At 36.1% G+C, this 17,264-nt stretch overlaps 1 protein-coding gene across 1 annotated transcript in view; it reads left to right on the top strand.

Annotated features, from left to right (window-relative positions):
- Window positions 1-1,214: 1,214 nt before the first annotated feature.
- Window positions 1,215-17,264, top strand: part of LOC134806103 (transmembrane protease serine 12) — a 48,992-nt gene continuing 32,942 nt past the window's right edge. Inside the window, exon 1 of the mRNA XM_063779379.1 lies at window positions 1,215-1,624. Within this exon, the coding sequence (XP_063635449.1) occupies window positions 1,525-1,624 (100 nt within the window). The 5' untranslated portion in view covers window positions 1,215-1,524. The remainder of the gene's footprint in view (window positions 1,625-17,264) is intronic.

Raw genomic sequence — 17,264 nt, 5'->3', positions numbered from 1 at the left:
CGTAAGCAAATTAGCTCTTACGAGAACGATACACTAATGTGATCTCATATATATAATGTTATGTAATTCAGATTAAACTATTGTAGTACTTAGTTTGCTATTTATTTATAAATCTTATAAATGCACGCGCCCTGCGCCCTTGCAGGGTCCATATTATGTATAGGTACCTACCTACCTAATATTATGTAATATGTGTGCAATAAATACTTTACTTTTGATTTTGATACTCAATGTCAGTAAGAAAAGTATGTACTGGTCCTTCGGACCGGATTTTGTAAGTGTTATTTTTTGTTACATGGTGTAAGGAGTTTAGGCTAGTTATATGTCGCCACCAAATGATGATAGGTATATTACAAATTCGGATTAAAAGTAACTATAAAATTTTAAATTATACCCCAAACTTATTCACACCTTATATAGGAATCATCCATATAATCCTGCATGTTTTATCAACGATTGCCACCTCGGCTAGACGTGCTCGCTGCGCCGGGGTCGCCCGGCGACTGCAACTCACGCTGCGCACGCGCCGGCGAGCCTTCATTTCACTCTCTATAGTTCAGGGCTCGTAAACAGTTTGTTACGATTTTTAAGTCACCATTATTCTCGATGTACATATTTTCAATAATCGTTTACACTGTATCGTTTTGTGAATCGAAATAAAGATGAATATTTTGGAGATAATATGTTTTGCTTTAGTTTTCGTTTATGATTATAGTTATAATTTTTAAAGACTTTTTTGTAATATTTATACGTGTAAGTAAGAAAAAGATATCCTAAAAATTATTTGTCAAAAAATATTTTTAGGCCATCCTGGGTATTTGAAGAGTTAATTCCATCTATCCCGGGCCTTATCATCAGGACCTGACTAGATAACAACATGGCAATAATTTCGAAATTCCTTTCGAAAAAGTACCTAATGTCAAGTAATCGTATACTTCCCGTGGAACAATCCTTTATTAAGTTCATTACAGTTCAATCTGCTGATCTGCGCACTGTCGCAGTTGCAAATTTATAAGAAATATGTAATTGAATAAACCTGACCTAGTTAAGGTGCAGGGGGGCAATTTAGAGTGCGGGGTAATTTAAATTAATCGAAATAAGAAATGTTGTGTGTGACTATAATTAATAATGTAAAACATGGAAGATATTTCGACTAAGTAGTTTAAATTACCCCGCAGTCTAAATTGCCCCCCTGCACCTTATTCAAAATAAATTAAATTATAGAAAAAAGGTTGCCAACCCCATAATCGGCGCAACATTTTCCCAGTGGGGATGACAGCCGCGGAAAAAAGTAAAAACATAGTATCGTTAGTCAACAACAACAATCAGCCGTAGCTTTTTTCGTACCATTTCTAAATCGGACGCCGCCGGCAGCGGTCGCTTCCTGAAAAAAAAAAACGTTTAAAAAAAAATACAGATGCGTTCACGAATTTATTTCGATTACGAAATCAATTTAGTAACATAACTTTTTTATATTTTTTTAAAATCGTAATGTTTAAGTGATATTAGTGTTGTGTAGTGATAATGTTGTCCCGGTGTGGTGTTGCTAGTGTGAGCAGGAGTGTTGTAATTTTTTTAATTTTCGGTCAACTTTTGGACTTTGGGGAAGCTTACAGCCCGAGAGGTGAGGTTTTATAATTTTATTTTTACTAAAAATAAATTATACTTTTAGTAGGACCAAATTAGGCATTAACAATCAGATCTTAAAAATGCTTAATGCTATCCTGCCAGTATATAAATAAATACGCGAAGAAAAGAAAAACATAGTTGTACCTTTGTACAATGTACATGTGAAGTCCCAACCCGCATTGGGCCAGCGTGGGGACTATCTATAGTCCAAGCTCTCTCATGCCCAAGCCCATGAGTGGAACGTATATAACATATACCTACGTACCCCATCGAAATTTCCAATCAGAAACATTAGTTCACGAAACTTTGACTACACAGTCCCAATTCCTAAACATGCATAATATATTTATGTTACCTCCTCAAAATCATATGCTTTAAAAAAATCGTACCATCTTTTTAGATTGTTTTTCTTGTTCGTCACGTACCTAGATATAAAAGTCCGCACTAAAATGTGACGCGCCGGGTCAATAGGAACTTTAAATAAAAACCGGACAAGTGCGAGTCGGACTCGCACACCGAGGGTTCCGTACTTTTTAGTATTTGTTGTTATAGCGGCAACAGAAATACATCATCTGTGAACATTTCAACTGCCTAGCTATCACGGTTCTTGAGATACAGCCTGGTGACAGACGGACGGACGGACGGACGGACAGCGGAGTCTTAGTAATAGGGTCCCGTTTTTACCCTTTGGGTAGGTACGGAACCCTAAAAATCTAAAAAAAGTTAAACCTATGTTTGTCAAACATGAGTTTTACGACAAAAAATTTAACACAATCCTACAAATGCCTTTTTGACCCAAATTGGGCATTCGGAGAGCTTAGTATTAATTAGATGAAGCGCGTGCGCACATTTGAATCATGCAGAGTTCGTAATACATATCGTCAGTAACTTAATTATTAGCTGCTCCATCAATCGTCGTATCATGGACTCATAGAATTTACGAGTGATTATAATAGTATTATTTTATTTTTATTCAGACATTTCAGACAGATGATCGACGTATAATAATAAAGACTGAAAACATTGGATTCTTTATTAAATTTCAAAGAGTTCTAAAATATTACCTACATACTTATTTTTATTTATTGCCAATTTTCTTTCGTCAAATGAATATCCGGTAAACAGTTTCAATCCTGCCGGAACGTTCTAAGGAGAATTTTCCTCTAACAACACTGTACGACCATTTTTGTAGTAGCTAGGACATACTTAGGTTAGAGTGTCACATCCGCCTTGCAATTATATCTCGCCATGTAATAAAATCATAACTGGCACTGTAAAATAGTTATTACAATGCCACTTATTGCGTATTTATTTATACAATTGGAATTTATTTTATTAAATTACGTTAAACGTTAGAATTCGTTTTCGAATGGCAGTTTTAAGTTCTAGGGCAGAACCGAAACTCTATGATTACTGAGCTAATTCGAGTTATTGACTGATAAATTCGCAATATTCTTCCGCAAATTTTAAATATTCGTAACCTTCACTTTCCCCATTATTCATATCACAGATATCCATAATAATCGAAATAAGGGGTTTTCGCCACAGACAATACATAATAAGTAGAATAGAAACCATCGAGGCGATAATTTGCAACCAATCTTGTGCCTTGGATAGTTCGATCGGACTGTTACGAAATATAACGGAGTTTCTAATTGAATCCATTTTGCACTAACTGTGATTTGTTTTGTTTTAGTTTCTGTGAGTGGCGATTGTATCAATTTAAGTAACATTTTAACATTAGTCTTAATTGAGAAAATAGGCGCCGTAAAACTACCTACCCAAGTAAGCACAGTCCAAAATCTGTCAAATGAAAGATTCAATAATGAGTGACTCAGATCTGAGGCAAAATATTTTCATGAATGGGAAAAAGAAACCCAGATATAACCAATATCTTTTTCTTCCTCGCGTCATCCCGGCATTTTGCCAAGGCTCATGGGAGCCTGTGGGGTTAGCTTGACAACAAATCCCAAGAATTGACGTAGGCACTAGTTTTTACGAAAGCGACTGCCATCTGACCTTCCAACCCAGAGGGGAAACTAGGCCTTATTGGGATTAGTCTGCTGGTTTCCTCGCGATGTTTTCCTTCACCGAAAAGCAACTGGTAAGTATCAAATGATATTTCGTAGGTACATATTAAGTTCCGAAAACAAAAAAATAAATGTAAATAATAAAAAACAAAACAACTCTTTGCTTTTGTATATAATATTCATAAGTTATAAAATAGCTTTTAAAAGTTTTTAATAATTTGCATTTTTGAAAACTTTTCGTCGGAATATCTGAAGGTGTTACGCACTTGTGATCAAACCTTATGTAATCCAATTCACGTCTAATAAATACATTTTTTCTATAAAAAATAAGCATAACCCTTCGTTTTGCCTAATTGAGGTAAACGATACGTCCTGTTCTCTAAAATCAACTAAGTATCCCATTTTTGATGGGACTTTATTACTAAGAGCATCCAGAAGATATGTTTATTTTTAACAATTGCATATTAAGGTTACGACCCCCTGGGGGCCGATTTTTGAATTTCAACCACTCGATTTCGTGTATTTCATTAAATTATATCTCCACTACTAGGCATTTAAACTCTACTAATAGAATTGAAATCGAGTGGTCAATACCAATAGATTCCAATTTTCTATCGCTCGTATTTCAAAAATTAGCATTTCGCCGTTTTCCACCGATTTTCGAGTGAGAAATCGAGCGATCGAAATTCAAAAATCGGCCCCCTGATGCGATTCTGAGCGAGCAAACGCCAAAACATTCTAATAAAAAATAAAATAAACGCAACACCCTATCATTATACATTTTAATCTGTAACCTTTTTATTTTCTTAAGTTTACTGCATTCATTAAGTACATATCTGACATTAACATTTCTCACAAAAAAATACACGACTTTTAAATCGGAAGTGAACGATGTAAATATTTTGATTACAAATTATAATTAACTTAACCCAGATCCATATAAAGCGCAAATTATAATAACAATATCCAATCGCACGCATAATATTTATGTAACACAATTTGTAAATTGTGTAATACTCGGTAATACCAACCACATAAAGATAACCACAGACTATGAAAACGTTATTTATTTGGTTACGCCGAAATATACCGATCTTGCACTGTAACATGATATTACACCGTTGGATAATGTACCTTAAAACTTAGATAATAAGGTCGTTGGATTATTATCGGGTACCGTATCCGGTCATTACGAAACGGTCGAAAGGAAAAAAGAGTAAAAAAGTGGAGTCGGTAACATGATTATAGTGTGACGTCACAATGAATCAATCGGCGAAATTGTCGCTTTGATTAGTTCCACTTGTCGCGTTCGATTTTTAAAGTTTGTAAACTTTGAAGTGATGAAAACATCCGTGTCGGGGAAATCAAGCCTGGCTAAAAGGTCTTTGTCACTAGGTCTTTGTCATTGGGACTGGGACCATCATTCGACGCACTTACTTAAGAATAAGAAGATACTTAAGCAGAGTTAACCATAAAGAACGAACTTGCATACTTAGGCTACAATTATCATTTATCCCTACAAAAAGGCATGAGTTTAACTTTATTTTTATTCCCATTTGGCCAATTAGATATATATAGTCAGATGTAAACAATGATATTGCCGTTGGGCTTATACATTTTGCTATTAGGTTAGGTAGAGTTGGACCAAGATAAGTCTGCAACGATTTTGATAGCACACGTGCAAGTGTTATCTATACGTCATAATTTCATAGAAGTTTGACTTTTAAAATAACACTTGCACTGCGTGTGCTATCAAAATCGTAGCAGACTTGTCTTTTTCTGACTCTATCTCCTTTATCCCACTTGAATAATTCTAGTCAAATTATTGCCATATAATTTAACACTGTATTTTCTTAAACAAGTAAAACATACTAACTAGTATAACTCAGATTTATAGATTTAATAATTTTCATCTCCCTACCTATAACGATCACCTTAACCCCTTACTGCATGTAATAAAATATTTGTTGAAATTTGAACTTTAATAGCTGTCAATAGAGTTAAATATCATATCCGCCATATATGGCTTCGTATGCGGTAAGGGCCCATCAACGTGCACACTAGCGCCACAGCTAAATAATCGTGATTATATAAATTTAACGAAAGATATTTAAAAAAGGGGGCCGCTACCTACTGTATTGTGTATTTAAGTACCTTTTTAACATATCAAACTTGTTTTATTGTTGCTGGTTTCGTCGATCTAGGAACTCAAAACAAAAACGGCCGTGATAACTTTGGACGCATAGATTGACGAATCCAGCAATATAAAAACTAGTTTGATGTATTCAAAAGGTACTTAAATACACAATACAGTACGTAGCGGCCCCCTTTTTTCAATATCTTTCGTTAATTTTAAATAATTACGATTATTTAGCTGTGGCGCTAGTGTGCACGTTGATGGGCTCTTATCCCCTACTAGCATGGATGCAATACGTATTAGCGTACGAGAAAAATGAATGATTTATCTTGGTCATAAATAAAACGATTATAAGTACCTACTGTGGGCAACAGCACTGGGAATCATACAGGCCAATTCGAATTTTAGTTATTCGATCTGTTTCCGAAATGATAAGGATCTGTCAGTGTAAACTTCTCCAACCAAAAACATCACTTTTGACACTGACAGAGCAGTATCATATCGGAAACAGATCGAATAACTAAAACACAAATTGGCCTGATAAAATTATACCGATGACAATAATGTTTCAACTGGGTAAACTGTGTTTTTGATCTAAATTGGATTCGCGCCACTTTCCCGTGCTCAATTCGTTATAAAAGATTTGATGTTGTAATTGTAAACATCATTCGGATCCACTGTTCCATAAACATAAAAAAAAAATGAACAATACAAATGGCCTTCAGGTTCTGAGATCTACAAGGTGTAACAAAATAGTCACAAAATAGTGGAGAATCTGGGCATATTCGGTATCGTGTTTTGATTAGGAAAAAGTAGTCGAAAACATTTTTCATGCGATTTTTTTTGTACGGGGCAGGTCGGCTAAGTTGGCCAGCCCTCCATACAAAGGCCAAAAATTTTTCGGGCCAAAAAAATGTTTCTGGTATTTTTCCTAACCTGAACACGATACCGAATATGCCCTGAAAGGGATCCCGACTATTTTTGTTACACCTTGTATAACAAAATTGCAAGCTTATAAGAAAATAATTAACAGTTTATAAACAAATAACCATAATTCACACTCGGCATCAAAACAATGGTGTTCCCCATAGTTTCTCATGTTTTGCTCCAGCCATCCGCCCACACTGTTAACTGAACAAAGGTGTGCCTTATGCCTTTTGTCATAAGGTCCACCGATGTACAGTTAGGAGTGTCTGTACGTCAATCGATCATTTCCCTGCTCTCGGAATGATGGAAAGGTACCTTTGTCTGTTGATTATTCCGGGTTTTTACCAATCTGTGATAGTAACACTGTGGAAGTGATTGATTTATTCACTCTCCAATGCTTTCATTGAAAGGCCATGGTGCGATCTTAAGTCCAAATGGTATGATAGCGTTTTCAAAATTCTTAATCAGAATAAATTTAACCTTGCTTTGTTTTGTCGTACCAACATACCAATTTCAATCCCAGACTCATGCTTAATTAAGTTTATTTGACTAAAGTCCTTCTAAAGAAGGAAACCCATCATCTATATTACTTGTGATACAGACTATGACTATGTTCGTTTTATTTAGCATTAGAAAGTACTTCGCAGAAGTAAGCTTGTGGTTCCAAATCCAGCACTTTTAGCGGTAATAATTTGAAGTAAATTATATGATTGACCATGCTACATTAGATAATTCAATAATTATTAACAATTAAAGAGCCTGATAAAATCTGCACGCTTGCTTCTGTGGAGTTCTTTCTAATGCTAAAAAAACGAACTATACGTACATAATTTGAAACGGATTCTATAATTCAAATTTACACATGAGATATACCAAGCGGTCATATTTTTTACAGATAATATCATAACTACGAAATTTGATTGACCTAATGCGGATTGATTTAAACCCAAAATAAGGATGACTCACGTTAGACCGTGATCGCCTGTCATGAGAGTCAGGATGGCGGGTGTACCTAGATAAAAATAAACAAAAAGCATACCATATTTTAGTACCTAATTTGTACTATTTGGTACCTCCTTTAAAAAAATTAGTACCTCACGGTATTAAAAGTTATCACCAAAAAACATTACACCCGCCATTCTGACAGCCAGAATGGCGGGTGTATTTTATTACGCAATGATCCCGCGATTATTGATAAATTCTATAAAAGCAAAATTTTACTACCTTTTTAGTACTTTCATATTCATTTATAAATTGAGCCACATTATTTGTGGTTTCCGAGTTTTACTCATTTTACACTTTACATTGCTATTACAATTTTACAGGCGCTTCGATTTTTCACCGTATCGATTTCGTTTTTAAGAAAAAACGCTACGCTACAACTATTGTTATTACGCCAGGATTTAGTACCTTTTACGTTTAATTTGTTACCCTTTCACGTTTAATCTGTTAAGTTCAATTAACTATGAAAATTACCTCTTACAAATGGCCAGACGCGATATCAAAGAATTCTTCCTATGAAAAAATTCCGCGTACCGTGTACCTATACCTACTCTTAAGTATATCGTGATTAATCAAATAAAACCCGCAAATTATGTCTGTTTGTCGGTATATTAATGTGATGAATATACTTCTTTGTGGGATCCCGTTGATTTTGCTAAGAAGACATACGATTGAAATACATACCTTTTAGAAATACAAGCAATTATTTCATTTAACTATTACATGATGTTTTTCTATCGTCTTGGTGCAGTTTTTCTTCTGACAAGGTCGCTGTGTCTGAGTATGAATATGGCACGGAAAGCGACCCCACAGGGAATACTACGCAAAACTCTGCGTAGAGGGCGTCACTAGCACCAACACAGGGCCTACCGCGAAACACGAAAATCAAAAGTTCGGTTTCTGCCTCTCTATCACTCTTGCATATTCGATCGATAGTGAGGCAGATAACGAAGTTTCGATTTTTGCGTTTCGCGGTTAAGCCACTTGTACACAAACCGCCTTGATTATCAATGTCTAGCCTAGTTCGGACTACATAGTCGAGTGGCGAGTTGCTAAATTTTTGGTGTTCAGACACGTCTAGTAACTAAAATACTCACTGTATGTATGTTGGTTTTTCGGGGATACTCTTAGGGGGGGGGGGGGATTTAAGGTCAATGAGGGCATTTCCGTCATAGTTTAAGTTCACTTTGGCCGGTCATAACTATGATGGTATTAACTTTTTAATAAACCTTATCACTGTAATAGATTAAGCATTTATTTAACCTATGAGATATAGACGACCAGTCTGGCCTAGTGGGTAGTGACCCTGCCTGCGAAGCCGATGGTCCTGGGTTCGAATCCCAGTAAGGGCATTTATTTGTGTGATGAACACTAATATTTGTTCCTGAGTCATGGGTGTTTTCTATGTATATAAGTATGTATTTATCTATATAAGTATGTATTTATCTATATAAGTATGTATATCGTCGCCTAGCACCCATAGTACAAGCTTTGCTTAGTTTGGGGCTAGGTTGATCTGTGTAAGATGTCCCCAATATTAATTATTTATATATTTTATTTATTTATGTAGGATGCGTGGATTGGAACGTAAGGAGTGAACGAGTGAGTGATAGAACGAACTGTTGAATGAACGATGTGTGAACGAGAGTGTATGATGACGAGTGTCAGAGCGTATGAAAGAGATAGCAAAACGCCATGGGCGGATTTTGAATTTTTACCGGATTCAAGGAGACTGATTTGGGACGTACGATGTGCGGGTGTAATTTCCCTGTTTTTCCATAAATAAAAGTTTTAAAGATATTTTGAGCTGTTTTGTATTCGCCCGACCTACATTTATATAAAGGTACTCATATTAAACTCCTAGTACTGCTGGTTATTTAAATATGTTTTTTTTTAAAGACATGTCAGTTCACGGATTTTCCCTAGGGTTTGGGACATTTCTGTCAACCAACGATTTTTCTTGTATCGTGACGTATTACAAACATGTAGGTACGTCAAGTGAACATAAATACCACTATACCCTTAATCGAAACTAAACCTTAGTGAACTCAATTTAAGGTTAAATTTAGATTTTATTCCCAAATATATTCTTGGGGCAAATCCGTCCTATTTTTAAATTAAACCTTTAAAAAAAGTTTAAAAATAATATCTATTTTTTAATTTTAAATAATACAGCACAGATATCTTAGATTGATGTACGAAAGCTACCATATATGAGAAATTTGACAATTCAGTAAAAATCTTGCATCACTGCATGAGTATGATATGAGTTATACTTACCTAAGTGAGTCAAATCAAAAAAGGTTGGCAATATATGAAATAGGGAAATTCCGGCACATGACGACTTTTCCCGTTTCGTAATTGACGGATTTGTCCGCTCGATAGTTTTGTAAACACAAATTTTAACCACCCATGGTTTCTCACCAAGAGATTATAATGTAAAATGGATAAAAAGACCGATAAACATGCATATCGAACAATAATAAACATACTAAGGGCTGATTTAGACTGCGCGCGAACTCGCATGCATTTTAGTTACATTGCGGACTGTTGGTTACGTCCAATTCAACCGACCGATCAAAAACCGCAGTGTAATGAAACTCGCATGCGAGTTCTCGCATCGTCTAAAATTCTAAATAAGCCATTATTAAGGCCTAACTTACATCGTCTCATCCCAACTTCACAAAACAGAGCAGCACACTTAGCTCGATATCAAGTTCGGAACGCACCTGAACTTTAATAGCGTTATTTTTTTTCATTTACTGGCGACTGAGCGCTGTTTCTGACTACTGTTGTGATCTGTTTTTGACTACTGGTATTAAATATGCTCTCTGCTTTAGCGATCGAGTCAGCAAGTGCATATGTTGTTAGAATAGTCGCAAATGTTGTTGGACGGATTTACTCCTCTGACGGATTTGGCCACATTGACCTTAATAGTTTTGTTTTTCGCATTTTTCCTTCAAATATAAATTTATTTTTCAGTGTGAAAAAGAAATGTTTTGTAATGTTCAATTCGAGCGCTTTCAAATTTTCATAGTTAATTGAACTTAACAGATTAATGGTGAAAAGGTAACAAATTAAACGTAAAAGGTACTAAATCCTGGCGTAATAACAATAGTTGTAGCGTAGCGTTTTTTCTTAAAAACGAAATCGATACGGTGAAAAATGAAAGCGCCTGCAAAATTGTAATAGCAATGTAAAGTGTAAAATGAGTAAAACTCGGAAACCACAAATAAAATGGCTCAATTTAGAATTGAATATGAAAGTACTAAAAAGGTACTAAAATTTGGCTTTTATAGAATTTATCAATAATCGCGGGATCATTGCGTAATAAAATACACCCGCCATTCTGACTGTCAGAATGGCGGGTGTAATGTTTTTTGGTAATAACTTTTAATACCGTGAGGTACTAATTTTTTTAAAGGAGGTACCAAATAGTACAAATTAGGTACTAAAATATGGTATGCTTTTTGTTTATTTTTATTTAGGTACACCCGCGATCCTGACTCTCACCGCCTGGTCATGTCATAAAGAAGTAAGCGCCGGTGCTTACTTTTCTATGACATGACAGGCGATCACGTGATGCTTTCCATAGAAAACGATGCGCCGGAAGCTCTGGCCCGGACACGGCCCGGTCTAACGTGAGTCATCCTTTAAGCTCTACATTTATACGTTTTAGCATTTTATATGATTCAAAACCCTACTTGTCTCAAGTATTACGACCATAGATATTCCACTCTCACTGGCCTCCTCGCCGACCTTGGGATGGCTCCTTCTCGATTATGCTGTCACGCATACGCGTGCCCCGTCGTAGCGGAAACTATCGGTTACGCTTGGTACAGTTCATCACACCGGTGATTTAATGTTATTAAATTTGCAAGTTTTGGGCACATTGTTTCTTTTCTCTTTTAAAATGATACACTTTTAGATTGAAGCGTATTTTTTGGCGTAGGTCCTGATACCCTAGACATGTTATGTATATGTATAGATACTATACTAATTAGGTGGCGGTAAAATCGTGTTTACAATACCTAGGTACATAATTTCCTGGTTTGATTATGACTACATTATGGAAACAATCAATTTTAATAAAATATCACTCTGCTCAGCTCACAACAGCTTTTTTCTTTGATATTATATATTGATTATTTGGTTTAGGAGACTATAGCAAAGTTGTAGTATTTAATATGGCCCTATTTGCCTATGTTTTGGTCGCCAAGAGACCAAGTCGCCGGCGACGAGTCGACAGTGCGTTACGGCTAAGTGACGTGTGTCTAAACTTGCATGCGCAACGGTACCGGCAACAATTCTGTCAAGTTAGTGGAACCGTTTAGTTTCGGCCAAGGTTGTTTCGGATTATCGACTTTTACTTTTATGCACGTACGGCGATGAAAGTCGCACTTTCCGCGTCGGGATCCAGAGCGATGCGCGTACTCATCGCGAGTGTAAGGAAGGCTGCGCGGGAGTGGAATGATTAGAGAGCGTAGTGTTTGTTTTTCGTGCGTGAAACGGAAAACAAAAGGTGCGCTACAAAAATACCCTAAACTTATCAACTACTGTAAAACCCCAAATATATAGCTGGTGAAGCAGATCTTGTCAGTAGAAAAAGGCGCGAAATTCTAATTTTTTATGAGACGATATCCCTACGCGCCTACATTTTTCGAATTTGCCGCCTTTTTCTACTGACAAGATCTGCGTGACCAGCTATAATACAAAATCTCCCAACTATGGTTCAAAAGTAACTCGAATAATAATGAACCAATTCTGAGGCCAAATATTTTGACAAATAAGAGAACAAACTTAATTACGTGTTATGAAATGGATAACCGCCTAAAAACCAGGTACACATCCGACGACGCTTTATCGATCACAAAATGGCCCGAAACAGCTGTCAAAGTCCCTTCAATGCGGTTCGGAAACCGCATCACCGGGATTAAACGGCACCGGACTAGGAATGGCCTAAAACAGACACATATTTGACGCTCCATCGTCCACAAAATGACCCGAAATAGCTGTCAAAGTTCAAATACGGATACAGCCGCTCATATCCCTCACAAAGAAAGGTATCGAATGAGACTCTCTTTTATATTCAAAACAGTTAAACAGAGACAGGAATAATTATCATTGCACTTTTGAATTGTCCTCATGGCTTCTCATTTATCGACCTCCGATAATCATATAGGTAGGTATCGATACAATATGGACACAATATATATTACAGAAGATTAAATGCAGAGTAAACAACAAACGGTCTTAACGGCTGAAGAGCGATCTCTTCCAGATAAGTACCTAGTTGAAAATGTTAAACGGACATATGCAACAAAAACACACCCTGACACTGCGGGGTTTGCGTATTTTTTTTATAATAATATTATGCTAGTTTAATGGCTCCTCTACACGATGGGCCAACGCCGGCCACTCCAAGGGACGCATTTATGCGTTAGAGGGAGCAAGTGATATTGCTATCTCATTCTACCGCATGGCTGCGTCCCTTGGATTGGCAGGCGCTGGCCCATCGTGTAGAGGAGCCATAAGGTATTTATCTATGGGCCAATAGTTGCCTGAAAATAAATATATTCATTCATTCATTCATTTAAAAACAATGAAACGTTAGGTCGATAAATGAGAAGTCACTAGAACAATTCAAAATTGCAATGAAAATTCCGGTCTCTGATCATAAAACTTTTTTTTTTTTTTAGAATAGAATAGAATCCTTTATTGCGAACCATGGTACATAATAAAGTTGTTACAATAAAAAATTTTAGAACATATGGCACCCTGGTAGGGCATTGCAAATTACTTGGATCACAGGATGACAAACAATTGGCAATAACTTTAGTGGCCATGCGCATGCCCCGCCGCGAGCTAAAGGAACAGTCTACGGCGACTATATCTAAAATGGTCGGTTTATTTACTCTGGAACAGGATCATGGGAGAAAAAATACAGCAATTGAGGATACACAAATCGTTTTTTTTAACTGAATATTAAACAAAATTTAATAAAATATCAGAAAAACGTTCAAAATAAAAACATTAGTCCAAAAGCAGCATGTATGTTTCCTTACCTCTAAATTAAAAAAAAATGATTATGGTGATATAAATCAAAAGTATCAAAGGAAATGAAATATGCAGAAAAATATTTGATTTCGTGTAAATATAAATACCTACACTTATACGAAGTTATACAGTATCTGCTCTATACTCCAACAGTATCTGCCAGTGTTGGCCGAAAAGTTAATGCGAATTGAAAATGTTGGCCATTAACCATTATAAATTGAACCTTAAACCGTAACGGACGATTACAGTTTACGATTCAATGTATAATGGTTAATGGCCAGCATTTTCAATTTGCATGAACTTTCGGCCAACACTGGTATCTGCCATATATCTAAAGTTGGCGGTTTAGTATCACAGTCTAATTGTGCTTCATAATACATGCATTTTTTCGTTAAGGTTTTAGAGAATGATCCTGATACTGTACTGTTTTGCTCGCGAATTTCTGTGTTCAATTGTGACCTCGATTCCGTGATAAGAACTATCCTATACTTACCCTTCCCCGAGACTCAAAATTTTTTGGCATTTTAAAAGTAAAACTCGTTTATACCTTGACTTTAAACAAAGTATTTTACTTATAACCTACATGGTTCGTATATGAATTAGTGACATAATTAGATTAATTAGGGAGTTCTTTTCTAGCTTTTTTCACAATCCATAACTCCCGCGGGAACAATATAGGCCTTTGTCCTTCAGAACACCTGCATGAAATAAGGTATTTTTCGAGCAAGTGTGATTAAAAGAATATTCTATCTATCTATAATAGGGATATAATACGTAGTAAATATTTAAGTAGTCATTCAAAGTGATTATTAATCATATCGTAGAAAAAGTGATTGCAGATTACATCTCCTTATACGAGAAAACAGCACCGGATGACGAATATCGATTGCGATTAGCTTAATTACGTATAGCATTACAGTTCGTTGGCATTTACCCGATACGGCGGAAAGCTATTTTCATTTCCTACTTGCAGCCCTAGACCGCTTTCTCTGGGGTCGCGAGATGACACGATTAGTTGTCTCAATTCCGCTCGTTAGTGTAAACACGGCATTATTGTATTTGCCGGTAGGTAACGTCATAGGTCAGTTCAAGCAACGGAATAATTATAGTACATTCTACATTATTGAGACAAAAAAAGCTGTACTGACACTTATTTGACACATATCACTGAAAGTTATCCCTCTGATGGCTGTTGGTCCAACATGCAATTCGTCCAAATGGAATTCCACCGCGCTTTTCGTCCAACACGGTCTTCGTCGAACACGTTTTTCGTCTAGCACGCTTTTCGTCCAATGCTGAACATGAAACTTAGTTCGAGAGAGAGAAAGAAAACCGGGCTATTTATACAAAAACTAGTTTATACGATATTTACATGAGTAATAAAATTAATAAACACTTATTTATTTTACCTGGTCGGCTCTTTACAGGTCATAGTTTTCGTGTTTTCTTACTCTGAATCGTTTAGTAGCACTTGAAAAATTGTATCTTCGCACGCATAAATAATTCTGTTATTTTTTTTTTCATTCACATATTAATTAAATTCAGAATAATTCAACTAGTACCTATATAAGCAACAAATTAAATTATTTTATTCTCAAAAATAAATTAAAATTAAAAGATTCAGTTTACAATTTTCTATAACATATCGTCCTATCATGCCTTAACTTTCCGCACCATTAACTTTCGTTAAACTTAAGATGATTTCTTGATCTAAAAATACCATTATACAGTGCAATAAAATAAAATGACTCTCATTTTCGGCACGCGCCGGATTGGAAACTATGAGTATGACCGTGGTTGCGTAATGGATATTACGTGGCTGGATGGAGTTGTAAAAAGTTCATTTTCCAAGCAAAGTTTTTGCTTGTAATAGTAAATAATGCGTGTAAGTTAAAACTTAATTACTTAACAATAGTGGTATTTGGGCCTACCTACTTATACTTAGCTGGAAAACAATTTTTTTGAATTACAATTTAAAATGAATATTTGTCTTTAGTATTGGTAAAATAAACTCACACCATATGGTTGAACCGAAAAAAAAACACTTTTCAAGTAACCTCCACCTCCCCTACAAAGTGGTAATTTTTTTTCTGTTTTTTTTTTTACCTTTTTTACCTCGGGATGACGAAACTTTGACGAAGGGATGGTTTACAATGAAAACGAAAACATTTAGCCTCCTACCGTGAACTGCCTACCAATTTATCTACCATGCTAAACATTGCCTGGCTTGAAAGTGATTCTCTATCAAATAGCGGTGTATGTCGGTCACCCTCTTCCATTATTAAAAATCACTACACCTCATAAAACAAAGTCCCCCGCCGCGTCTGTCTGTTTGTGTGTTTGTTTGTTTGCGATAAACTCAAAAACTACTGAACGGATTTCATGCGGTTTTCACCTATCAATAGATTGATTCTTGAGGAAGGTTCAGGTGCATAATTTGTTAACCCGTGCGAAGCCGGGGCGGGTTGCTAGTTAAATATAGATAGCGATTTGGTAGAGTACCACTGTTTTTAAGCCAGGCAATATTTGGCATGGTTAGGCAGTGTTGAAGCAGTTGACGGTACTTATAAACAGATTTTATGATCCCAACAAATAAACAAAGATAATAAATACAGTTAAATATTGACTATTTGACCGGAACCGAACACAAACATAAAGCACGTGGTCAGCAGCAACTGCAGCGGTTGCGCAACGAGAAACTAGACGCACGCGCAGGAATGCCGCCATTTTAATCTTAATGTCAGTTTGTTGACAAGACAGACCTTATCTATTGGCTTTGTACAAATTTTATTGTGGCGCCACCCAGGTTATGAGATCTAATTTATATTGTTAGTCCGTTTTAGAATGTTGTACCTATTGAAAACATAACGTTTTTGGATACCCAAACGGGCCAAAAAATTGGGGATATTTTTTATCGTAGTAAAAATGGATAAAGTTCTTGATTGGTCAACTATCTCTGCGGCTGACTGTACATATTTACATTTTTACAAAAAAATGAAAAGTGAATGATAAACTACATTTAGGTTCGACTTTCATCGTTTCATATAATCACGCGGGTTCCTCCATGCGAATGCAAACCGTTTTGACGTTACTTGAAGAACGTTTCTCAATGAATTTAGCCTGTTACAAAGTGACATAAACATCACAACGCAACTAATACATCACAAAGGAGGTTCTTCCATGGGGGCTATTCATAAATTACGTCATTTCAAATTAGGGGGGGGGGGGGTCTGGACATCGGATGACGGTAGCATGAAGTAGGAGGAAATGGGGTCATTTGAAGCATGATATTTGGATGATTATAGGGGGGGGGGGTCCAAAATCGTCCAAAATCGATGACGTAATTTATGGACAGCCCCATGCGAATGTAAATCGACTTGACAGTTCTTGAAGATTGATTTTTCTGTATGAACCTAGCCTATTACGATAAATGACATAAACATCACAGCACAAGCTATCCATCATGCATTCAATCAAGCATC

This window comes from Cydia splendana, chromosome 2 (assembly GCF_910591565.1).
Source record: "Cydia splendana chromosome 2, ilCydSple1.2, whole genome shotgun sequence".
Classification (NCBI taxonomy): Eukaryota; Metazoa; Arthropoda; class Insecta; order Lepidoptera; family Tortricidae; genus Cydia; species Cydia splendana.
The sequence above is the reverse complement of the archived record's forward strand: the minus strand, read 5'-3'. Positions and strand labels throughout refer to the sequence as shown.